General features: G+C 36.0%; 1 protein-coding gene across 1 annotated transcript in view; it reads left to right on the forward strand.

The window, feature by feature from the left end:
- ZFR2 (zinc finger RNA binding protein 2) overlaps positions 1-25,805 on the forward strand; it is a 120,485-nt gene that overhangs the window by 54,965 nt on the left and 39,715 nt on the right. The window contains exons 8-13 of the mRNA XM_044671229.1: positions 489-649; positions 3,663-3,782; positions 12,048-12,193; positions 15,412-15,550; positions 16,423-16,613; positions 17,794-17,965. Of these exons, the coding sequence (XP_044527164.1) occupies positions 489-649; positions 3,663-3,782; positions 12,048-12,193; positions 15,412-15,550; positions 16,423-16,613; positions 17,794-17,965 (929 nt within the window). The remainder of the gene's footprint in view (positions 1-488; positions 650-3,662; positions 3,783-12,047; positions 12,194-15,411; positions 15,551-16,422; positions 16,614-17,793; positions 17,966-25,805) is intronic.

Below are 25,805 nucleotides of genomic sequence, written 5' to 3' on the forward strand. Positions count from 1 at the left end.
CCCCCCCCCCCCCCCCCGTCAGGGGGAGGAGGGGTGGGCCGCCTGCATTGGCTGGATCCGAGGCCATGGGGAATGTAAGTAAGGGCAGGCAGAAATAGGCTGCTAGAGCTATTAGCAAAAGCATGGCATTTGTCAGCAAAGTAACTTTCCCCTTTCAAAAAGTCACTCAAAAGAATTGAGCAAAGTAGCCAAAAAGAAAAGCACAAAAACAGCAAGAGCAGGTCCATAGCTCCAGAGAGAATTTGGAATGCTTGGGTGGGTGGGGGGGAGGGTAAAAAATCATGGCAGAAGCATGACTTGTCAGGCTATCTGAAAAATTTAGGATCCAATTTCCAAACTTCTGGTTGCCAGTGGGAGGTGATGGTTTGATGTTGTAAGAAGAATTAATGTTGTGCTGAATTTGTAACATAAACCCTAAAATAAAGATAAAGATGACCTTTAGTTTAGCCCTGGAGCAGGTTATAATTAATTCAGTTTTTCCTATTCAGGAACTAACAAGCCACAGGCAGTTGGCAACAAACTTGAAGAAGGGACAATGGTCCAGTCAAAATCAGAGCTTCCAAGTAAACAGTCCACACATGAGAATTCTGGGGATGCTTCCGGGGTCTTGTTTGATGTGCAGCCAGTAGGACATGACTATGTGGAGGAGGTAATATTAAACAGTGTTTGTTATTATCTGAACCAACACAACATCTACCATTTAATGTGAGATTTTGAATGATCATAACTGAGAAAAATAAACAGATATAAATTTTTCTAAAACTAAGAAGACCTTTTATGAGAAGTTTAAAAATTAACCTGTTACTAATTTTATTAGCAAGTCTTTATGGAAAAAATGTTAGAATATCACTTAAAAGAAAAATTTTAAATCTTAGAAAATGGAACTAGAACTGGAAATTGACAGCAGGGACATCATAAGATGGACAGAAAAGGGCACTAAGTTTTTCTGCAGGATTAACATAAACTCTTCTGTATCTGTAGGATAGAACAATGGAGAGACCAGTTATAGAATGTTAACTGGAAGAGATATCTCAGATCATTGAATGCTATCCATTAGATAGCTAAACTGGGGTTCCAAAATCTTAGGATCTTCTATTTAGAGCTAGAACGGATGCTAGAAGCGGTCAACTTTAATCTCTTCATTTTATAGAATAAAGCTTGGAAAGCTTAAGTAACTGGTCCCTGATTATACAGAAAGGTAGGATTTTCACCCTCGTTCTCTGACTTCCCCTGACTCTTGGTTCTGTGTTACATGGCTAGTTAGTGGCAGAGTCAAGACCTGAACATAGGTCTCCAACTTCTAGTACAAGGTTCTTTCTGCTTTACTCCATTGCTGCAGTTCAGTATACTATTCCTATTAACTCTTTTCATACGTAATTTTTGAAACTCCACATGGAGTTGTTTATTAAGAACATGAACGTGCCATATGAGGTATAAGGCATTCATTTTTTTCCAGTAATAACATGTAAAATTGTAGGGTTGGAGAGAACTTTCTGTATATATATTATCCAGATCAGGTTAGGATGTGGCTTTATTTTAATTTTTAAAATCTCCAAGACTGAAAATTGCTAGACCTTTCTTTAGCCTATACTAGAATAAACAAGCCGTACTGGTAAGAGTTTCTTCCATATATTTAGCTCAGACAATGTGAGAATATTGTTTTAAAAGTTTCCTATAATGGCAAAAGACTTTGAATTAGTAAAATTCTACTTGTTTTAACTTTCACTTTTGTAGAGGAGCTTGAGATCTTAACAGATATACGCAATTTCTGCACTTGAAAAAAAAATCAGAAAACAAAATGGCACAACAGAGTCAAAGGTCAAAATTTATTTAACAGACAATATTTTAGAGGTCAAGAAATTTAAATCATTGTCGACCAGAGAGTTGGAGATGGCTCTTGAAAGGTGGGGTAATTTGCTTAGACCCAGAAAAGAAGGGGAAGATATTCAGTTTTGGTGAGGAATGAGAATGAAGTTGGCATGGGGCCTAAAAAAGGCTGAGCAGTAGACTGTAGCTCTTCAGATTCTAAGTTCAGTGCTCTTTTCACCATATCATATTACTCTTTACTTTGTCCACTCTTAGCAGGATAGGAAGAGAATGTGAGAAATCTTTTTTAGGGATAGTTAGATGGTAGAAATGTTAGTGGTTCTGAAAACTGTCAAATTTAAGTCCTAGATCAGATACCAAAGAAGGAAAAAGAAATATAATTTTTATTCAATAGTCAATCTACAAATATTTTTAAAATGACTATTTAATAAGTAGAGGGGCAGCATTATATGGTGACCTTGGAGTCAGGAAGATGTAGGTTCATGTTCCCTCTGTCACATACTAACATTATGACCCTGGAATATTATTTAAGACACTTTCCAAAACAAAAAGCTAATTTAATAAATACATCCTAATTTGGAACAGACCTATGGCAACAGTTGGTTGATTGTTATATTTCAATTTCTCGTGATTATATGAAGCAAAGCATTGTTCTATTCAGTGGGGAAAAGACAAAGTTTAGAAGAAGAGACATAGGGGGGAATCAGTTGCAAAAGAGATAATTGTAACATATAAAACTAGATAAATGCTTTTGAGAGTTGTGCAATAAAGTGCTAAGTTTCTTACACATGAGATGATGACCACTTTCTCAGGAATATTATGCTAAATTGTTTTTTAAATAGTGCACAAAGGGAAAAGGAATTATTTGTACCAAAATATTTATTGAAGCTCTTTTTGTGGCAGCAAAGAATTGGAAATTTAAGGGTTGTCCATCAATTGAGGAATGGCTGAGCAAGTTGTTGTATATAATAGTTTTAGAATACTGTTGTGCTATAACAAATGACAAGGATGATTTCAAACAAATCTTGAAAAACCTATATGAACTGATAACAGAGTAAAGTGAGCAGAACCAGAAGAACATTGTACACACAGTGACAGCAATATTCCTTGATGAACAACTGTGAATGACCTCGTTATTCTCAGCAATACAGTAATCCAGGACAATCTCAGAGACTCATGATGAGAAATACTATTTGCCCTCTGAGAAGGAACTAGAATCTGAAAGCAAACTGAAACATACTATATTTCCTTTTCCATTTGAGAACTCTTCCATAAAATGACTAATATGGAAAAATATTTTACATGGTTACACATGTAAAATCTATATCAGATTGCTTTCCATTTCAGGGAGGGAGGGAGAGTCATAAAAAGGGAGAGAACTTGAAACTCAAACTTTTTAAAATGTTAAAAAATTGTTTTTACACATAATAGGGAAAAATAAAATATTAAAAACAAAACAAACGGGGGCAGCCGGGTAGCTCAGTGGATTGAGAGTCAGGCCTAGAGACGGGAGGTCCTAAGTTCAAATCTGGCCCCAGCCACTTCCTAGCTGTGTGACCCTGGGCAAGTCACTTGACCCCCATTGCCTACCCTTACCACTCTTCTGCCTTGGAGCCAATACACGGTATTGACTCCAAGACAGAAGGCAAGGGTTTAAAAACAAAACAAAACAAAACAAAACAAAACAAAACAAAACAAACAGTGGACAGAATAATGGTGCTATAAGTGTAATAGTTTTGTGTTCATTGTTTAAAAAGTAGGCACAGTGTCTGAAATATAAGCAATTTGGGGGTTCTTAGATTATTTTTAAAGCTGTATATGATTGTTAAACTCAGGTGCACAACGATGAAGGAAAAATGATTCGATTTCACTGTAAGCTGTGTGAGTGCAGTTTCAATGATCCTAATGCTAAGGACATGCACCTGAAGGGGCGTCGGCACCGACTGCAATACAAGGTAAGACATCAGCTGCTCTTTTACAGTTCTGTTCCCTCATGGTTGGAGGTGACCATTCCAGTAGATTAGGTGAGTGAAAATGCCTTTGTTCATTTAGTCTGTTAGTGCTAAAGCTTTGTATAATCCCTGAGTGGTTCACTATAAAAAGTCCCTAAAAGTTGTCCCTAAAACATTCTCCCACTTTGTTATATTGCATGTTACAGAATATTGTATATTATTACATATATACAGATAGGCAAAGTAAAGAAGGGCAGGATGACATGGTGGAAAACCCATTAGACCTGGAGTCAGAGACCCTCCCTGAGTTCATGCGCTAACTTTGACAAATTTTAGCTATGAGATCAGCAAGTCAACTAACCAAAGCCACAAACTTTTCATCTATAAAATGAGCTTAATAGAACTTGGACTACCTGCTTCACAAGGTCATAAAGGAAATACTTTGTACACTGTAAATGTATATAAATGCAAATAGTTATTATTAATAAGAATTGTACTGTCAGAAGGTGTAGATGGTTGCAAATTCACCAATGAAAATGTATGTTATTATTTTTATAACTTACTGTGATAATTATAATAATAACTAGCACTTATGTAGCACTTGAAGGTTTACAAATAATTTGCAAGTATTTATCTCATTTGATCCTCATTGCAACCTCAAAAGGTAGGTATTATTATTATTATCTCTGTAGATAAGGAAACCAAGGTTGAAAGAGGTTCAATGATTTGCCTAGGTTAACACAGCTATTAATGAGGCCAAATTTGAACTCAGATCTTGTCTCCAGGCCCAATGCTCTACAGTGCACTACCTAGCTACCTAAGTACTTCAGAGCCAGGATGACCTGAATTCAAGTCCTATTTCTGACCCATATACTAGCAATAAGACTCTTCACAGATCATTTAACTTCTCATTGTTCCCCAGGATTGTGAATTGTAGAGGTGCTGATCTACATTTGTAGATTGTCCTTGCTAGTGAGTTCCTTATACCAGTGAAATCACAGGTCCAGTCTACTCTTCTATGCTTCATGCTGGGAATAGAAGGTAACAAAGCAGTACTATTCTCACAGACCTATTTCCCTGGGGCAATGAAACATTTACACATAGAAAATAAGTGTAAAGTAAAATAGAATAATACAAAATAATTTCAAGAGGGAGAGAGTGTTAATACCTGGAGAGGATCAAAAAGACCTCATGTAGATGTTGGCACATTAAAGGAATTTAGACGTTCCAAGAAGAGATGAAGAGGAGGAATACTCCAAGCATGGAAAACAGCTGTGCAAAGACATAGAGGTGAGGAGATAAACTATATATGGGGAACAGCAAATAGTCTAGACAGGAAATGATTGGTTACTAATTTGGAAGCCATAATAGATGCAGATATCTGTGTATACTCAAAACATTGACTATTAGGAATGACAGTAAAAATCATCAGCCAAAGAAGGAACTGTTGAAGTCTAATTTCAGATCAAAATATGCCATCTTTCACTTTATTTATGAATTTTTTATTATATGTGTGATATGTGTCTTCTATCACAACATGAGCAATATGGAAATATGTATTACATGAAAGCATTGGTATGAATCTTAAATTATCAGAAAACAATTGTCAAAGATTGTTTCTACATTTAACTGAAAAACTAATTTTAAAAATCATCATCAAAAACCTCCATCCACCAAACTCCCTTTGATCTTCTATTAGTAAACCTGACTGTTTTCCAAATATGATTTGTTGAAGTTTAATGACAGGGTAACAAGGGACAAGGTTTATGGAAGAGGGTAATAGATTCCCTCACTGAAGGTCTTGATCAGGAGTTTCTAACTCTCAGCCCGTAGCTAAGCCAAGGATGGCCTGAACCCTCTATGCTGGTATTTCTATACTATCTAGGCTAATAAGAGTAAAGTTTAGTCTCTAGGGTTAGGCTGGTATTAGACAGATGATCTTCAGGCTTGGCCAGTCCCCCTCAGAGAAACCCCCTTGAGGTAACTGGCAGCTCTTCAGAATCATACAGATATCTTCTCAGTTCGATGTAGCATTGCTTCTCGACCTTTTGGCTAAGATCAAGTGTAGTATCAGTTTGATGTAGCAAGATGTCTTCTGTGTAGTTATGTACTCTGATCAAGTTGGGAATCACTTTTGTATGGAAAAATGATGTCAGGATCAGGAGAAGTGATCCAGAGCTGCCTCCCACCATAGGTTCAAGCTCAAAAACCACTGAGGGCTTCAATGGTTTTTCCCTAGATTCTGTTGCTCTCAGAATTCTGCCCCCAGGAACATTCTAAAGCTTCTTTCTGTGCTTTTCTGCAAATTCCCGTTGCTTGACTATTTCTGGGAATTCCCTTTTCAATAGCAAGATAGCTTTTATAGTGGATAGGTCTTATAGTGAGTGGTCCAATCTACAAAAATGACCAAAAAATATTATTTTGATGCCAGAGATCCTCCAGACATAAATCAGAAGAGAAGAACAGTTTCAAAACTTCTATGATAAGAGTCTCTAAGAAAGGAAGAGCTTAGCTGTAGAATCAAACAGATTTTCTAGAAGAAATTATGCAAGAGCTAAGAAAAAGCCCAAAAGAATTTAAAGTGACATAAATGAAATGAGGATAATAGAGAAAAGAAGTAGAAAAGAAATGAAAGCTATTAAGAAGAAAATTGAAAACAGAATTAATAGCTTAGTACAAAACATTACTCATGTAATAGACTCTCAGAAAATTAAAATGGGCAAAATAGAAGCTAATCACTTCACAAGAAAACAAGAGGTACTAAAACAAGGTCAAAAGATGAAAAAATAGATGGAAATGTATGGTACTTTATTTAAAAAACAATCAACCTGGAAAATAGATCAGGAAGTAATATAATTGCTACATTAATTTGAGAATAATTAGGCTACTTGAAAGCCTTGATTAGAAAAAGAATCTGGAAATGAAAGAAAATTGTCTAGACATTAAAACAAGAGAACAAAATAAAAAACAGAAAGAATCTACCCATCACTTCATGAAAGAACCCCCAAATGAAAATTCTCCAGAATGTCATCCAAAATCTAGAGCTTCCAAGGCAAAGAAAAACCTTTCAAAAAAGAAAGAAAAAATTCTAGTAAAAAATAACCATAGTTAAGATTACACAGAATTTAGCAACTACACTATAAAGGAGTAAAGAGTATGGAATATGACATTCTAATGCAAAATGTATAGACCTATAGACAAGAAGAACTTACTCAGAAAAACTGAATGTATTCCTATAGGCGGAAAAATGGACCTGCAGGGAAATAGAAAACTTTAAAACATTTCTAATGGAAAGCCCAGAACTGAATAGAAACTTTGAAATATCAACAAGGAGTTAAGAGAAACACAGAAAGGTAAATACAAATAGAAGGGACTTCACAAAGATGAATTTTTAACATTGTAATGGAGGGGATGATAGAAGGGACCCTTCAGAATTGTAATCATCATCAGGGGTCATAGAGTGAGACAGTTAAGACAGGGAGTTGGTATTGTTGTTTTGATAATTTTGAAAAAACAAAAGAAATAGGAAAAAGGATATACATAGGGAAAAATGAGGAAGGAGAGGGGAACTTATTTTCTCATGGTCTAAATTTAAACAAACATGGAAGAGATCATAGGAATGGACTTAATTCTGAAACTCACTTTCATCTAGATTGTAGAACACTCATACATGAAGAGTTTAATGTAAAAATACATTCACATCACTAAGGAAATAGGAAAGAATAAGAAGAAAAGAAAGGAGAATGAATAAAAGGAAGGTAGTTTTAGGGAGGGATTAATCATAATGAAAACAAATCCTAAATTTGGAGGGATGATAAGGAACAAGGATTTAGAAAGGGTAAGAACCTGTGATAATGAGGATGTGTGGGGAGCAAGACAGGAAACTATATGAGAATTTAGGGAAATTCATAATTAATGATCATGACATGAATGAGAATGTAATGAACTTGACAATAAAAAAAGAAGATAGCAGAATGGATCAGAAAGCAGAATCCAGCAATGTAATGTACCAAGAAACACACTTGAGACATAAAGACTCACAAAGCATCTAAATATTTAAAGGAAAAGCTAAATGAGTTACAGAAAGACATAAATAGTAGAACTCTAATGGGGTGGGGAGACTCAACATACTCCCAAAGCTAAACAAATTTAACAAAAAATAAACAAGAAATAAGTTCAGGATGTGAAAAGAAATTTTGAAAAGTTAGCTGTGATAGAAAGTATAAATTATGGTACATTTACAAAGATAACATTTATAAAATTGACCATGTATTAGGAGATTAAAAACTTCACAAAAATGAAAAATAGTAATAATATTAAACACATCTTTATAAGGATAAAGGTTTAAGAATAAAAGTTATATTCAACAAAGGGACATTAAAAAAAGAATAAAAAATAACTGAAGATTAACTTAATTCAAAAGAGTAGGTCAAATAGCAAATCACATAAAACAAATAGATAATTTCATTAAAGATGATGGCAACAATAAGACAAAATAAGAATATACTTGAGATGCAGCCAAAATAGTCCCTTAAGGAGAAATTTATATCCCTAAACACTTTCATTAACAAAGTAAGAACTGATCAGTGAATTGGACATTCAAAATTTTAATCTAGAAAGGTTAATAAAATTGAAAGCAAAAACAAAACAAAACAAAACAAACCCAACAGAGCAAACTATTGGATTAATAAATTAAACTAGGAGCTGTTTTTGTTTTTGAAAAAAAAAAAACACTACCACATTATTAAACTGTTAACTAATTTGACAGGGAAAGAGAGAGGGAGGGAGAGGAGAGAGAGAGGGAGAGATACAGAGAAACCAAAATACCAGTATCAAAAATTTTAAAAAATTTGCAACAAATAAAGAAATAAAGAATATTATTAGGCTCTATTTTGTGCAGTTAAATGCCAATGAAACTGATAGTATAAATGAAGGATGTGAATATTTATAAAAATATAAAATAACCATAGTAATAGAATAAGAATAAAGACTTTGAACAACCCAATCTTATAAAAAGAAATTGAACAAGCCATAAGTGAACTCCCTAAATTAAGAAAACAAAACAAAACAACTAGCAGATAAATTCACAAGGTTATTTTATTAAACATTCTAAGAACAGTGAATTCCAATATTAACAAATTCTTTTTAAAAATAACAAGAAAGAGAGGAAAAACAGAAGAAACAAGTCAGTCTATAGTAGTAATAATAACTAACATTTATATATTTCTAACTATGTGTCAGGCACTATACAAAATGCATTACCATTATCATCTCATTTGATCTTTGCAACAACCCTGGGAGGCAGGTTCTTTTATTGTTGTTGTTGTCTTTTAGTAGTTTCATCCATGTCTGACTCTTTTGTGACCCCTTTTGTTCTTGATAACTATTCTGGAATGGTTTGCCTTTTCTTTCTCCTACTGTAATAAAGGAATAAGAGGAGAAGGTAATGAGGGGGTCACTAGGGGCCTAGGAGCCGGTAATTAAACTAGCTGGAAATTGGAGTTGATGTTATCAGAGGGGAGCAACCTCAGCTGAGCTGCCCAGCGAGTCTCCACTGTTAGCTGCAGGTTCCTTTAAGATGTTGGGTTGGTGGCCCGTCCCTGCTGAGGTAACTGACTCCCTATTGGGTGAGAGTAGAGCCCTGCAGGAAACCATGGCACAACTTCCTCCCAATAATGGAGGCTTAGCTTTCACTTCCACAGTAACCCCTACTTCTCAAAATTCTGTCCTCCCCTTAGTCTCCTTAGCTTTGAAGGTGTTAGAATAATCACAGGAATTCACAGATTAAGGCTAATGGATTTATTTGAACTGGAAAGGGAAAACTAAGGTAAGAGGGCTTAGCTTTGCTAAGCCGTTGCCATGGGCCACTAGCAGGTGCTGGCAAAGGACTTAAAGGGTCTTGACAGGCTGAGGGCAACCAGCCCCCAGCCAGAGATGACTAGACTCTGGCTTGGTGTTATTTGATCAGCTAGGTACACAGATGATGTTGTTCAATTGCTCTAGAGATGGCCCTAACCACTAGGCTATGCTATCTAAGATCCTACCCACGATCCACCTCCCTTCCACCCTTCCCGACCAGGGGCCCCAGGGGGAAAGGTCAGAGATAGCAAGTTGTCTGGGTGAGGTCAAGGGAAAATAGAACCCAAGGTTGGGTTTGCAGGGCCTTATATAGTCACAGCCCAACTGCCGGTTAGTACCTGCCCCATAGCACATGCCATTGGCAAAATTCCATTCTGATAACTGACAGGATTGCCTAGGGTAATGTTGCAATGCAAGAAACCCTGCATTACACAACTCATTTTACAGGTAATGAAAATGAAGCAAACAGAGGTTAAGTGATTTCCCCAGGGCCATATAGCTAAGTGTTTGGGACTGAATTTAAACTCATGTCTTCCTGACTCCACGTAAAGTATAAGATCGTGCATCATTGGTAGCTTCATGTTCCACCTCCTTCGACCACCTGGATCCCACCCAAGGGGTAGAAGTGAAGGTGAGAAGTGAAGTAGGGAAAGAACCCCAGCCCTGGGTCTCCAGGCCTTTATATACCCTGGGTCCAACTGCTAGTTGGTACTTGCCCTATGGCTCATGCCACAGTCAACATCCCAACCAGGGCAACTGACAGGTTGCCCCAAGAAAATATGGCAGTATTATTTCTATATTACAAGATGTACACACACAGTAGTGAAATACAATGAAAGTTTTTTGGGAAAGAGGTCACCAGTAGTTGGGAAATCAGGAAAGACTTCATGCAGAAGATGATGTTTTAGTAGCATTAAAGGAAGAGAGGAGGGGACTCTTAAACAGAGGTGAGGGGAAAGTGCTTTCTATAAGGGTTGGCCAATGTAAAGACATGGAGATGGAAAAGGGAGCATGATGTAGAAAACAGAGTAGGAAGACAGTTTGGCTTAATACCGAGTGGGGGATAGGTGAGTGGAAGAGGAGTAACATCCAGTGAAGCTGCAAAGATAGTTTGGGCCAGGTTGTATAGGCTTTAAAGGCTAAGTACAGGAGTTTATATTTTATCCTAGAGGCAATAGGAAGCTATTGGAGTCCCATGATCAACTCAATGCTTAAGAGAAAGTACTCTGATAGCAGGAATGATCAGATGCTTGAGATAGCCAAGAAGTACACAAGGAATGCATACCAGGTGAGGGACGTAGAATGTTGTATGGAATAGACCTATGATGGTGAACTGATGAAACATTCCAAAGATGGCACACAGAGACCTCTCTGTGGGCATGTGCACCAGAGTTAGTTACTAGAAAGGCAGAGGGACTCTGTGGAGCTGTTCCCTCTCCCCTCTCCACCGTGCCTCCCCCTCTTACTCCTACTGAGTGGAGCGGAGTGTTCGAGCCACTTCCCACCCTTTCTCCTACCCCTGTCTGTGGTAAGGCAGTGGAGAGGGTCATTCAGTCTTTGCAGGGGGGGCAGGGCACAGCACAAAGTCTGGCGGGGGACATGGCATGGCATGTGGTATCTGGAATATATACATCACTGGAATAGACCAATATGGCTGAACTCTAGTGTGTGGAGAATACTAAGTGGTAAAACTGTGGAAAGGTAGGCTGGAATGCAAGAAGACTGAATGGTGAAGGATTCTAAAAATCAAAGGGTTTAGTTTTTAAATACTACACTTGTCATTTAATAAGAGCAAAGTACAGTAAATCTATCATCTCCCTATTTTCAATCACCTTTTTCTTTCTCCTTTATAGCAAGAACAGGAGCAAAATTAGGATTTAATTTTGTCATCCATTATACTATCCACTCTGATAAGCAGTCTACTTCCTTAATCCTTCTCTTTCCTTCATTATACCTTTCTGTTCAACTTTGCTTTCCTTATGAACCTTGGTTCTTTCTGAGTTTTATAACACTTTTGACACAGTCGCCCCTTTTTAAAAAATCCTTACTTTGTCATAATATCAATTCTAAGACAGAAGAGTGGCAAAGCCTAGGCAATCGAAGTTAAATATCTTGACCAGGGTCACACAGCTAGTAAGTGGCTTGACATACTTCTTATAGGGCTATACCATACTTTTATATGCATCCATTCTCTAGTAGCTGACCTTGCTTGCATTTTCTCTATGTAACTTTAAAAAATTAAGATGATTGAGTTCCCAAAGCATCTATATTGATATCTTTAGGCAATATCTTTTTTTCCATACTCTTTGGACTTTTTCCTTTCGAATTAAACCTGTTTTCTCATCAAGGAAATAAGTAAATTATACTATGATTTTTTTTAACTTCCCAAATATTTCTATCCTTATTCAGAAAAAAGTGAATCCTGATCTCCCAGTTGAAATTAAGCCCAGTAATCGAGCTCGGAAGCATCATGAGGAGAAAATAAAGAAACAGAAACAGAAAGATATGTTGAAGCGATGGAGAGAGGAACAGCAGCGTCATCATATAGAAATGAGGTAGAAATGGAGAGAAATTTTCAAAAGTATGAACTTCTTGCTAGATATGATATTATGTGTTATAATTAAGGGACCACTTAACTCTTTCTTTCCTCTGAAAGAAGAATGTTGATCCTTCCCAGTGTTTTTATTAGCACAGCAGTTGTAAAACTAAAATTTCTTCATGGGGCAGCTAGGAAACTCAGTGGATAGAGACCCAGATAGGAGGTCCTAGGTTCTGATCTGACTTCACATACTTAGCTGTGTGACTTATGACAAGTCACTTATTGCTTAGTCCTTACTAATCTTCTTCCTTAGAACCTATACACAGTATCAGTTCTTTTCAGAATGCTTATTTGACAAATATTTGGACTAGTTGAAGATTTTCAAAATTTTAAATAATTTTGTACAGTTTGGCACAGTGAAGTCAGTGTTTGATTATAGGAAAATTTCATTTAAGTTCTTGCTGTATTATCTCATTGCTTTCAAAGGATGGTAGATCTAGAGCTAGAAGAAAATTCAGAACTCATCTAGTCCAACTTCTTCATTTCACAGGTGAGGAAACAGGCTCAGAGAAATGATGACTTGCTGAAGTCACATATACATACAAAGTAAGGAACAGAGATGAGATTTGAATTTAGGGCCTATGACTCTCAGGTTCAGCATTCTTTCTACTTACATAGATTCTTCATGATTTTATCAACTTCTGATGCCTTTTGACCAATCAAATGATAATAATGAGTCAATGTGAATTAGCAAGAATATTGGGATAGTTTTAGGATACATGGATTTGAGTCTATCTTTACTACTTACTAGCTATTTGACCATAGAGAAGAAGTCAGTAAATTCTATGGTTTCCTCAACTGTAAAAGGAGAGATTTGGATAAGATGAAACTTTAAGGTATCTTCCAGCACTACAATCTGTGATTGTATAATAACAATAATAACCCAATAATAACAATAGTTGTCATTTATTTATATATTGTTTTATGGTTACAAAATACTTTACATACTTTAGTTATCTGAAATGAGCCTCAGAGAAAGCTTGTGAGGTAGGTGGTATAAGTATGATTATTTCCATTTTGTAGATGAGGAAACTGAAGATAAAAAGGTAATGTTTTACCCTAGTTCCAAAAGTAGTAAATGGCAGAGTTGGATTCAAAACCAAGTCTCATGTTTTCTAAACCAGTTTTTACTTCACTATTGAATGCATTAAGTCTTTGATTTAACATCAGTTTATTAGCTGCCTGTTATAGGTAATATGGCAAAAACTGGGGAGATGGATAAAACTAAAGTATGGATTCTATCCAAAGAGAAAACAAAATACTTCCTTGGGGCCAAGTTTGATTATTACAATAATGCAGCATTCTGTTTCAATTTTATTATTGTTGTCCTTTGTTGTAGTTGTATATGTTGTTTAATTCTACTTGTTTTTATTTTGCATTGTCATGTAAATCTTCCCGTTCCTCCTTACATTCTTCTTATTCATCATTTCTTACGATGCAGAAACATTTCTCCACATTCACACACTCAATTGTTTAACCACTTCCAATCAATAGACATTTACTTTGAAAAACAAACAAACATTTATTAAATCCATAATATGTGTCCAAATGGAACTTGCAATATTTCAAAAGTATATAGGGGGGAATACTTATTCAACACACAAACATGGGTTATAACAATACAATAAGTATAATGTAGAATAGAATATGATAAAAACACATATAGTATCCAGACTGCTATGGAAGACTTAAGGAAGGAAAGATGATAATAGTAATAATAGTAACATTTTCTTTACCATTTCATTTAAAATTTTTAAAACTTTTCTTGTAATTTTGTGAGAGAAGTAGAAGATTTTTGAGTGAGGATGAAAGGATCAGACAAAACTTTTATATAGAAGATGACTTTTGAGCTTAGTCCTGAAGGATGGGTGTAGCGGGTAAATAAACACACAGGGGTAGTAGAGGGAGAAGGGGATGAATGAGAAATGATTGGGGTAAAGTAGATTAACTGCCTTACATACAAATACACTGGGAAATTATACCTACTCCCACAAACACAGGACACAGCTGGGAGTGAGTGGTGACAAGGTTGTGAATGGCAGTTAGACCCAACTGTCTTCCTTAACTAAGCCAGGGAATAAACAACTCAGTGAGTTCTTTGGTTGTAGAGAAGGAAAGTAGTCTATAAGTTATAAAAACTATTTAATAAAGTCTTGGGAAGGAAGGTAGGATTAGGCTAGTCTAAGCCAGTGGTTACCAAACTTTTTTGGCCTATCGCCTTCTTTCCAGAAAAAATATTACTTAGCCCTCTGGAAATAATTTTTAAAAAAAATTTTAATAGCAGTTAATGGGAAAGATAAACACACCTGTGGCCATCACTGTTCCCCTGGATCGCTGCAGCACCCATCAGGGGGCGGTAGTGCCCACTTTGGGAATCACTGATCTAAGCTAAGGCTAAGGGATCTGCCAACTGCCAATAGAATGTGCTAGCTTCACAGACCTAAGCACAGACAGGCAACCAAGCTAGGAATCAGGAGTGACTGCTGTGGGCTTTGGAGTCAAATGGGATTTCTCATGCTCCTGGAGATGATGTATCAAAGCTGAGACCATGATGTTCAGGTAGATGAATAAATCCTTGTCAGCTAATAAATCCACAGAATGGGTTAGAGACACTCTGTGACTAGTCCACCCAGTCACAGAGACATGCCCTTCCCTCAGTCACAATACTTGCCAGATGTCTCCCCAATATCTCCAAAGACAGGATACAAACTGCTAACTGGATCCAAGATGCCACACACCCTACTCCTTGCTCCTGGCAGTTCAGACTCCCAACAATAACTCCTCTTTCTGCAATTTATCTAGAATGTCCATCTCTTCCAGCAAAGCTCATGTGTTATGCTGTCTGTGCATTGCTATTTCCTCTCTACCTATCTTCATGTCCTACCTTATATTTGCCTACAACATGGGCAGGATCTCATTTAAGAGAGATTTAGTAGTAATGAATCATATCAAGTTAGCCACAATGCTCAAATCCAGGAACAGATATATAGAGGTCTCTGATTTGTTTCCATGTTCTTAGAATAGCATTAATTATTCCATGAATTATTAATAAGATTGATAATTATTAAAATAAATAATAAATTTATTAATAATCAATACTTAATTCATTAAGCCTGGGAAGTCATACTGTTGGCTAGCATGTTTTCTGGTCTCATAGTATCTTTCCCTTTACAGACGCTATGAAGAAGAAATATATTGGAGGAGAGTAGAAAAAGAACAGTTGTATTGGGAAAAACATCAACGCCGAATGGCAACTGATTGGAATCCACCTCCCCTCATGGGCAGACCAGGGGGACCTGTTCCCTCACTTTTGGTGAGTCTTCATATTACTTTCAGTTTGCATGACTTTTGCCTGCTATATCTTAAGATGTTTGACTTTTGTTATAAATTTAAGAAATAAAATTCTTTAATTTTCCTCCAAGATGGCTTCCATGTTGTCTTTTTTTTGAATAAATTAGATGTGACTAGAAATTGATTTATCTGACTTAGACGCTGTATTTCTTACAAAGTTATATGTTTTCACTTAATTCACTTAATTCTTTTGACTTCTTCAGTAGCATTACATTTCTTGGGAAATCTTACTTATCTATCTTTATTTTTGGGAATATGGCTCTTACTAGATCTTCTTAGACTAATTTGTCTGTGCAGGTTGAGTCCCTGATGTTGAATGGGAATCTTAGATTTGAGTGATCATGATGAGCCTTGCTGAGGGGAAGAGGCCAACCCATCTCATTTTAAAATCTCTAGATGGGAAATGTAAGAGTATTGCCAATGGGGAACCAACTAGAAATCAGATCTGTGCTTCCTGCAGTCATCAGGAATCCACTGGGAGTGTCTGGAAAAGATAAAGGTATAAAATTAGTTGATCAAAATTGTGGTTTTTCCCCCCTTCTTTCCTACTTTCTGCATAAGTTAGAAATTCAACTCTAATATAATATATTTTAACCCAGCCAACTTCTGTCTCCCTCTCTCCTTTTAAAGTACCTGAAACCAAACATTAAATGAATCTAGTTTGGTTTTGGCCAGGCTGCCTTTGGCTTTCTTTTGATGCTGTTTGCAGTGGCTTTGCTGGTTTGATAGTTTTGAAGTAGCCATGAGAATTCTGTCATTTTGTCCTTTTTCTCTCCTTGTCTCCTCTCATCTTCCCTTCACATTCATTTAAACATATGGCCTTTTTCCCCACAGGGCTCAAGGCGTCCCAATACTTCTGATGACAGGCATATCATGTCCAAACATTCTACTATTTATCCCACTGAAGCAGAGCTACAGGCCATTCAGAAAGTGGTTTCTCATTCAGAACGAGCCCTCAAGCTGGTCTCAGATATCCTGGCAGAAGAAAAATCAGAACAACAAGAGGAAGAGGGTGGTGAAAAAGGGTAATTTGAGTTCATAGAATGTTAGAGCTGGAAAGGCCTTTAGAACATAGGGAATAGGAAGAATGTCAGATGAGGTAGTCCATCCTTTTTTTGTTACAGAGAGAGCAAGTCTCTGTAGAAAGTGAGGGAGTTGCCTGATGGTAGAGTCCTTGATCTCCTAACTCTCAAGCCAGTGTTCTTTCCACTATTCCACACACTTGATAATCATAGTTTCTTTTGATTAGTAGCAGTTATTACAGAAAAGAATTTCTTCACTTTAGTATTTCAAAATCCTTGCTTTCCACAATGTAGTTGGTTTCTATACTAGTGTCAGAATGCAGAGGCATTAAATGATTAAATCATTAAATCATTAAAATGAGTTGCTGTGGCCAACCCATTGATGATTAGAATCTCTATACAGATTGGTGTCATACATTAAAACCCTAGAAAAGTTGAACAGTGAAACTCTTCATTATAAAATCTTCCCAGTCAGAAGCAAGCATGAGATTAATTATAAGGTCCGGAAGAAATATGAATTTCTGTGTATAGAGATGGACAGATAATAAGATGCAGAGATTATAAACTGGAAGAATCCTTAGAGACCATCTTGACAGACTTTAAATATAATTTAGTCTAACCCCTACATTTTATAGATGTAGAAACTGATACCCACTTAATTTATGTGATATGTATACAGTCACATAACTACAAGTGCCAGAGATGGAATGTGGACATGGATCTTTTGACTTCAAATCTAGGGCTTTTTCCATATTCTTATACTGCTTTCTACTACTCTTTCCCATTAACCTTTACTGTCTTCTCATTAGTCTAGGAAAATTATATTTTTGGTATTTCCAAACTGGTTTTCTTTTCCTAATTCTTCTGCTTTCATTTTAAATTTCTTTCAATTACTCAAATATTTATTGCATGTTTACTACATGTAGACCTCTAATATACATAACTCTGCTAAATGCTTTCAAGCCTATAAGAGGAAATCTAATATGAATCCTATCTTAAACTTAAGGGTTCATTTGGGGAGGCAATTGACAGGAAATAGCAGTGAACAATACACAACCTTTGTTAACTAATGCAAACATCATGCCTTACCATCAGAAAGAGCATTTTGAATTTTTCTTGTGGTTGCTTTTCAGAATCTGAGACTTGCTTTTTATACCCTCTCCTATGATTATCTCCTTAACAGCAAAATAGATTCTTCATCAAGAATACTGAAAGGTGTGATGCGAGTTGGGATCCTAGCAAAGGGCCTTCTCCTCAAAGGAGACAGGAATGTGCAACTCATCCTTCTGTCAGCTGAGAAGCCCACACAGTCTCTCCTCCAGAAAATCACTGAGCAGCTACCCAAGCAACTTTTGGTAAGGTCTTTTTTTAATCTATTTCCCTCATAGAAACATTATTTAAAAGTTTATTGATATATTTTGTACATCACCATAATTTCCCAATATATCCCTCTTTTCCTCCCCTACCCAGAGAACGATTCCTTATAACAAAGGATAAAAAAGAAAGAGAAAAAAAATTCAACAAAACTAACTGATGCATCAATCAAGTCCCAAAGTATATGCAGTGCTCTACGTACATAGTCCTCTACCTCTGCAAAGAAGGGAGGGAAGTACATATTGCTTCTTTGGGGCCAAACTTGGTCATTATAATTTTGCAGCATTTAGTTTCAATTTTGTTATTGTACTTTTGTTTACATTGTTGTAGTCATTGTCTATATTGTTTTTCTGGTTCTGCTTACTTCATATTGATTGGTTCATGTAAATTTTCCCATAACTCCCTATATTTTTCATATTCCTCAATTCTTATGGTATATTTATGTACCACAGTTTATCTAAACATTCCCTAATCAACAGGCACCTACTTTTAAACAAATAACTATTAAACCTTTACTAATCTATATAAGTATAATGCTAGGCACCAGGGATTTTAAAATAGGGGAAAATATCCATGAAGCCTGCCATCACAGAGCTTGTAATCTTTCTATATTAGTCAGTGATAGAATGTAGAATGTGATAGAGGCAAAGGAGAGATTAAGAAAAGGAACTCAAGGAACTGTTTTCAACTGACAGGTATTAGGAAGGTTTCATTGAGAGATGCTAACTTGAAGGATGGAAAGAATTTCAACGTATCATGATAAAATAGAGTGGTGGTAAATCCCTTGAAGCCGTTACAACTTTCAGGGCCTTCCAGAAATGATGACCTACTGGAATTTCAGGGTCAGCATACCATCTCATGAGATTGGGCCCCTTGAAAATCCAACAGAGAAAGCAGAGTTTTCAGAGAACATAGGTCAAAAGGTAGAATGTACTGACCTTAATAAGAATAAATAGTATATGTAATAGTACAGTATAAATTTGGGTCCCTCTGTCTCTATTCCATACCATATTACCCCCTTCATGAATCAATATATATAGGATTGAGACCTCTCTGAAGGAGTCACTTCCAAAAAACAAAGCAAAAACAAAACCTGAGCAAGAAAGGAGTAGATGAGATCATTAATCTTAATAATAGATAATCTGAACAGATTCTGTCTTTCAGAATCATCACCTTATAAGTGAGATAGAGAATAAAGAAAAAAATATTTGAGAGCTTCAGTCTATGAATAGGGTATAAAATCTCATAATTACCTTGCAGTGTAAATGAATACATCTCAGAAAAGAGTTGCAGTTAACTCACTTGAAGAGGGTGGATGGCTTATGGGTGACACAGAAAAGAACCAGCCTATACTTTTATTTGGACTAGGAAATGGATGGATAAAAGTTTGGAAAATAGCAAAAAAAAATGAGAAATTAATAATTAAAGTAATCTCAAAGAACTTGGCTTAGGACAGGGTAATGGGAGGGTAAGTGAGTGTGGGAATAGGTTAGGATCAAATTAATATGAGCAAAAGTAATAGAGAATAATTTTTGACTTACAATAAGAGAACTAAATAGAGGAAAACACAAACAGTAATTATAAACTTTAATGTAAGTAAGTAAGTTATAAACTTTAATGTAAGTAAGAATTAAGCTTTCATATGAAAGAGAATGAAAGGATAGATTATAAAAATAAAATCCAGTACATTATTGTATATAAAAATCATGTTTTAAAACACTGATTACCTGCCAAATGATTGCAGCAACTAACTGGCTCAGTGGATAGAATACTGAACTTGGAGTCAGGAACTCCTGAATGAAAATCTGGCCTCAGACATTTACTAACAACTCTGTAATCCTGGGCAAGTCAGTTAATCTCTGCTTCAGTTTCCCTAACTATAAAACAGAGATAATAGTAACTAACTTGGGAGGATCACATGAGGTAATATTTATAAAGTTCTTAGCATAGTGTCTGGCACATAGAAAGGAATTTAATAATAATAATGCCTTCCTTCCATTTATCGTTTATTAAACTCCTAATAAATAGGTCAGGCACTGTGTTAGGGGCAAGGGATATAGAGATAAAAAAGTTTTGCCCTCAAGACCATTCTCTGCTTAAGTAACACTTTTTATATGAAAACTCCCCTAATTTCCCACTCTTAGTGCCCTTCCAAGCTAAAAGTTTACAGAGTTTTGAAGGAAATAAAAGATTTTTTGAGAGGCAAAGGAGAAGAAAGGAGAGAGTGAATTCCAGGTATGAAGAAGAACTAAAGCAGAAGCATGAAATAAAGGAGATAGCGTATCATATGTGAAGAACAAAACTAAAAGTTGTTTGGCTGGACCAGAGACTTGTGTGAAAAAGGTAATGTATAATACAACTGGAAAGGCAGATCAAGATCAAATTGTGAAAAAAAAAAGTTAAAACCAAATGAAAGAGCTTTTGTTTTATCTTAGAATCAACAAGGAGTCATTAAAGCTTGTTGAGTAAGGGAGTGACATGGTCATTCTTGCAGTTCAGGAAAATTAACTTTAGTAGCTATCTGGAGAATGGATTGGAAAGGGGAGAGACTTGAGATCTATTAGGAGGTTATTGCAATAGGCTAACTGAGTGGTAATGAGAACCTGAATTAGAGTGATGATCATATGAGTAGCGAAAAGGGGACAGATGTGTTAAGATGTTGTAAAGGTAGAAAGGTAATGTTTGGCAATTAATTAGATAAGAAGGGTGAGGGAGAGTGATGAGTCCAAGATAATGCTGAGGTTTGAACCTAGATAACTAGAATAATGATGATGTCCTTGACAGAAATAGGGTTTAGAGGAAAGATAACAAATTAAAGTTTGAACATGTAAAATTTCAGATACCTATAAAACATAAATTTTGAAATATCAAGTAGGCCATTTGGAGATATACTACTGGAGCTCAGGATAGAGTCTAGAACTGGATATATAGATTTCATAATCATTTGCATTGAGATGATTTAATTTATGGAAGTTGATGAAAGAGTATATAGAGAGAGAATAGGAAGGTGTCCAGGCCTGAGCCTTTGGGAACACTCAGAGTTAGGGGTTTGATATGGATGTTGGACCAGCAAAGGAGAGTGAGAAGAAGTGGACAGATAGATAGATGATGAACAAAGAGAGGAAAATGTTATAAAAACACAGAGAGTATTCAGGAGAAGAAGGTAGTCAACAGAGTTAAATGCTGCTGGGAAGATAAAAAGGATGACATTGTCAAAATTTAGAAATTAGTAACGTTGTAGAAAGAAGTTTCAGTTGAGATAAAGAAACATAGAGTGAAATGCAGAGCAGTTCAATCAGTTAATTAAGTGGTATTTATTAAGTTCTTTCTTACTGTGTTCCAGGCACTGTGCTAAGCACTGAGGATACCCCCCCCCAAAAAAATGGGAGAAAAAAGTTATCCCTGCCCTCAAAGAGCAGCTTACTTTCTATGAGTGAGACATAGACACATATAAGATAGAGTAGTCACAAGTTACCTCTAAAGGAGAATGTACTCCCCCAGCCTCATTCTCAGATCAAGAATACCAGAAAAGGCCTCCTCTAGGAGTTGCATTTGAGCTCGTTTTTGATGAAAGCCAATGATTTTTAGAGGTAGGGAAGGGAGAATATTCTAAGTATTGAATACTATTTGTGTAAAGGCCCTAAGACAGGAGATATAGAGTACTGGGTGAAAGCAGGAGCAAATAGGACCGGAGTGATTTGATGAAGAGGGAGAATTTTAGGTATTTTATAAATATGTATTTAAAATGTGGCTGCCAGGAATCAACCATTCAGATTGATTCCATAATTAAAATAGACCCAAGTCAGCATCCAGTTTAAGGTAGTTTATTTACAATTAGGAAGGTAAATGTAAGTAATTAGAGAGAAGGAGAGGCTGGTCCAGGCCTGGAAAGGCCTGGACAGAGAGAGAAGGTTAAAAGGCTAATTAAACTAGGTTACAAGCCACAAGACTTTAGAAATCAGAGAGGCTATAAGCCTACTTAAGGCAGAGTTTGGAAACGCCAAGGTAGGCCAAGGAAGTCAGCCTAACTTACCCACGTGACAATTCAGAGTAGAAGCATTCTGAGGTCTCATCCGAGCACCTTCAGCACCAAATCCAAAGTGTTACAGAGAAAAAATATATCTCTGACAGTATATATTACAAAGTGGGAAAAAGGATGTTGATAAGTCATGGAATTTTTTAAAAACTTAGAAAATAAAATAACAAATCTAAATTAAAAAAAGAAATCTTAAAATTAAAACTTAAGGCAGAAATATAAAAATGAAAAATGAAAAGACCATAGAATCATTAAATAGAACTATGTTTTTTCAAGACTAACAATAAGTACTCTGTATCTAAAACCTCAACTCATCTCTTCCCCATAGCTTACCCCTCCTCTTCATTTTCTTATTTCTTTTTTTTTTTTAACTCTTATCTTCCATCTTAGAATCAGTACTGTGTACTGGTTCTAAGGCAGTAGAATGGCAAGGCCTAAGGGAATTGGTTAATGTTACTTGCTGAGATTCACACAGCTAGGAAGTATATGAGGTTGGATTTGAACTGAGGACCTCTCTACTGAGCTATCCAGCTGTCCTCTTCCCTATTTGTTTTAAGAGCACCATGTTTTCAGTCATCTGGGTGCATAATCCAGAAGTCATCTCCCCTTAACCATATCAAATCAGTTACCACATCTTGTTGATTCGCAATATCTGTTTCCTTTCTCTGCATTCTACAGTCAACCTATTTAAAGTATCTCTTATCTAGACAAACCTCCTAGAAGTTCTTCTAACAGATCTGAGAGTGAATCTTCACAGTCTCTTTTCTTCTCTATTCTATTTTCCACACAGATGCCAAAATGATATTCCTGTGTCACTCTCCTGCTGAAGAAGCTTTAGTGGCTCCCTATTTTCTTTAGAATAAAATGTACAATTCTATATTTGATATTTAAACTCCTACACAATTTGACTCCAGCTAATCTTTGCAGACTGATTATACTTTATTTTTTATCACTCCATTTTGTAACCAAACTGGCTTATTTCCTTTTCTCTATCTACAGCATTCACCTTTCCACCCTTATGCTTTTGAATATCCCCTATACCTGGAATATTCTCCCTCTTTGCCATCACCTCTTAGAATCTATAACTTCTTTCAACTCTAAATGCCTTATCTTTGAGGCTTTTTCTGATGCCCTTAGTTTTAGTACTCCAAAAAAAGACATTTCACATTATATATGTGTATGTCTATATAGAGATATATATTTTTGTCTAAATGTTTTGTCTACCTATGTAATGTGTAAATATATCCCCATTGTAGAATATAAGCTCCTGGAGGACAGGGACTGTTCCACTTCGCATTTGTGTCCCTGATGTCTGACATATAGTAGGCATTCAATAAATGCTTACTGATCCATTAGCTAACTTGATCAAAAAAGAAAAATCAAATTATCAAAATAAAAAAGTAAAAATGAGTTCACAGTGAATTGAGAGGAAATAAAAAGTTATCAGAAACTACTAACAAATTATAAACCAACCAACAAATATCATCAACTGATCTATATAGCATTAATGAAATCTAAGAGGGAATACTAGAAAGAGAAGTCCAATTCAAAATAACTATAAAAATTTTAATGTATCTTAAAGTGAATCATCTACAGCATGCTCTAGACCAGTGATGGGCAAACTTTTTAAAGAGGGGCCAAAGGAAAAGAAATGCTCATCTGTCAGTCTATTTCTAAGGCAACTCTTTTGAAGTTTCATTGTATTGTATCCTACTCATTGTATTCGTCAGATTAGGAATAATGCACAGCTTGGATAGAACATTTCAGGGGGCCGCATCTGGCCTGTGAGCTGTAGTTTGCCCATCACTGGTCTAGACTATTAAAAACTTTCCTTAAAGAAATAAAAAATGACAGGACCTCTTCTTTTTTCGCTCTGCAGTATCTTTCTTGATCTCTTGAACATCTATAGGTTCATTCATAATCTTTATGCAAATTATGCTTCACTTCTATAGATCCAGCTTTAGATTCTCCCCTGAGCAATAGAAATTCAGAATTTCAGAATATTGAAAATTGAAAATTGAACCATAGGGAGAGAACTCTGGACTAGAATTCAGGAAGTCCTGGATTCAGATGCCACTTCAGGCCCTTCCTAGTGGAGTGACTCTGGGCAAATCCCTTCACTTCTTTGTGATTCAGTTTCCTCAGATGGAAAATAAGAAGGCTAATTTTACTTTGGGAAAGATGACCAAAAAAAATGATAGATGCTTTAGAGACTTTGGAGGAATAGGCACTTTAACATACAATTGGTGGAAATGTGAATTAGTGCAGCCTTTCTGGAAAGCAATTTGGAACTATGTTAAAAAAATTACTAAACTACCACTATTAGGCCTATACCCCAGAGAGATCAAGAAAGAAAAGGATCCCTGTGCACAAAAATATTTATACCACCTTTTTTGTTGTAGAAAATAACTGGTCTTTAAAGGGGGTGCTCATTAGTTGAGGAATGGCTGTAATGTGATATATCGATACAAAAGATTTCTACTTTTCCATAAGAAATGATTAAAGAAATGATTTCAGTGAAATCTGTGAAATCCTTTAAGAACTGCTGTAGAGTGAAATGAGCAAAGCTAGGGTAACAACATTATGAAGACAAACAACTTTAAAAGCCTTAAAAGCTTCATAATCTTCCCAATGATGAACTATGATTCTGTAGGACATTTCAATCATCATCTTACCCATCTCTTGACAGAGAGGAGATTTACCCAGGGTACAAAATGAAACACTTTTTTTATAGACCCGGACAATGTGGGAATTTGTTTTGCCTGATTTTGCATTTCCTATTAGAAGAGTTTTATTTCCTTTTTTCCAGTGGTGAGGGTAAGAGTGAAAAAAATTTTTTTGCTAAGTAAAAAAAAAAAAATGAAGGGCTTGGACTTTATGACCTCTATGGTCTCTTCCTGCTTTAAATCTAGGATCACATGTGCAAAACAGAGCTCATTATCTTTCTCCCCAGACTCCTTATTATGACTGAGAGCACCATTATCTTCTCAGCCACTCAAGCCCATAACCTTGGTGTCAAACTTCATTCCTCACTTTGGGAAAACCTTGAATAAAATGAAGAAAGAGGTTGAATCAGCTGGAAGAAAATGACCTAAAAATTTCAACTGATTAAGTACAACTTTGTAGAGATTTAATTGTTTGTGGATCATATTGCCTTTCAATAAGGTATGAGCACTGACTCAGAGAAAAGAGAAGTACTCCTGATTTAGACATGTATAAAAAAAATTTATTTCAAATGGGAAGAAAAAGGAATTAATCTGTTTCTCAACCATATGTAGCACCTTCACAAAAACTGTGTATTAAGGCATAAAAACCTTACCAACAAATGCTGAAGACCAGAATTATTATTGGTATCCTGGTAGTTTCTTACCTTAAGGCAATGCAGTAAAGGACTTTTAGAGAGTAGATTAGAAATTAATTGGGATAAACTAGTCCTAAGGAACAGTTGGGTCACAGTACAAATAGAAACAATAATTCATTAAAGATAATGACAATGGGGCAGCTAGGTGGCTCAGTGGATAGAGAGCTAAGGCTAGAGATGGGAGGTCCCACGTTCAAATTTGACCTTAGATATTTCTTAGCTATGTGACCTGGGGCAAGCCACTTAGTCCCTGTTGCCTAGCCCTTATGCTCTTCTGTCTTGGAACTGATATTTAGTATTGACTCTAAAACAGAAGGTAGGGCTTAAAAAAAAAAGACAACAGTGAAACAACATGCCAAAGCAAGAACTTTAGAACTAAGGTCCTTTTTGGGATTTAGAAGTTGTTATTGAACATTTTTTAGAA

The sequence above is a fragment of the Gracilinanus agilis genome, chromosome 1 (genome assembly GCF_016433145.1).
Source record: "Gracilinanus agilis isolate LMUSP501 chromosome 1, AgileGrace, whole genome shotgun sequence".
Taxonomy (NCBI): Eukaryota; Metazoa; Chordata; class Mammalia; order Didelphimorphia; family Didelphidae; genus Gracilinanus; species Gracilinanus agilis.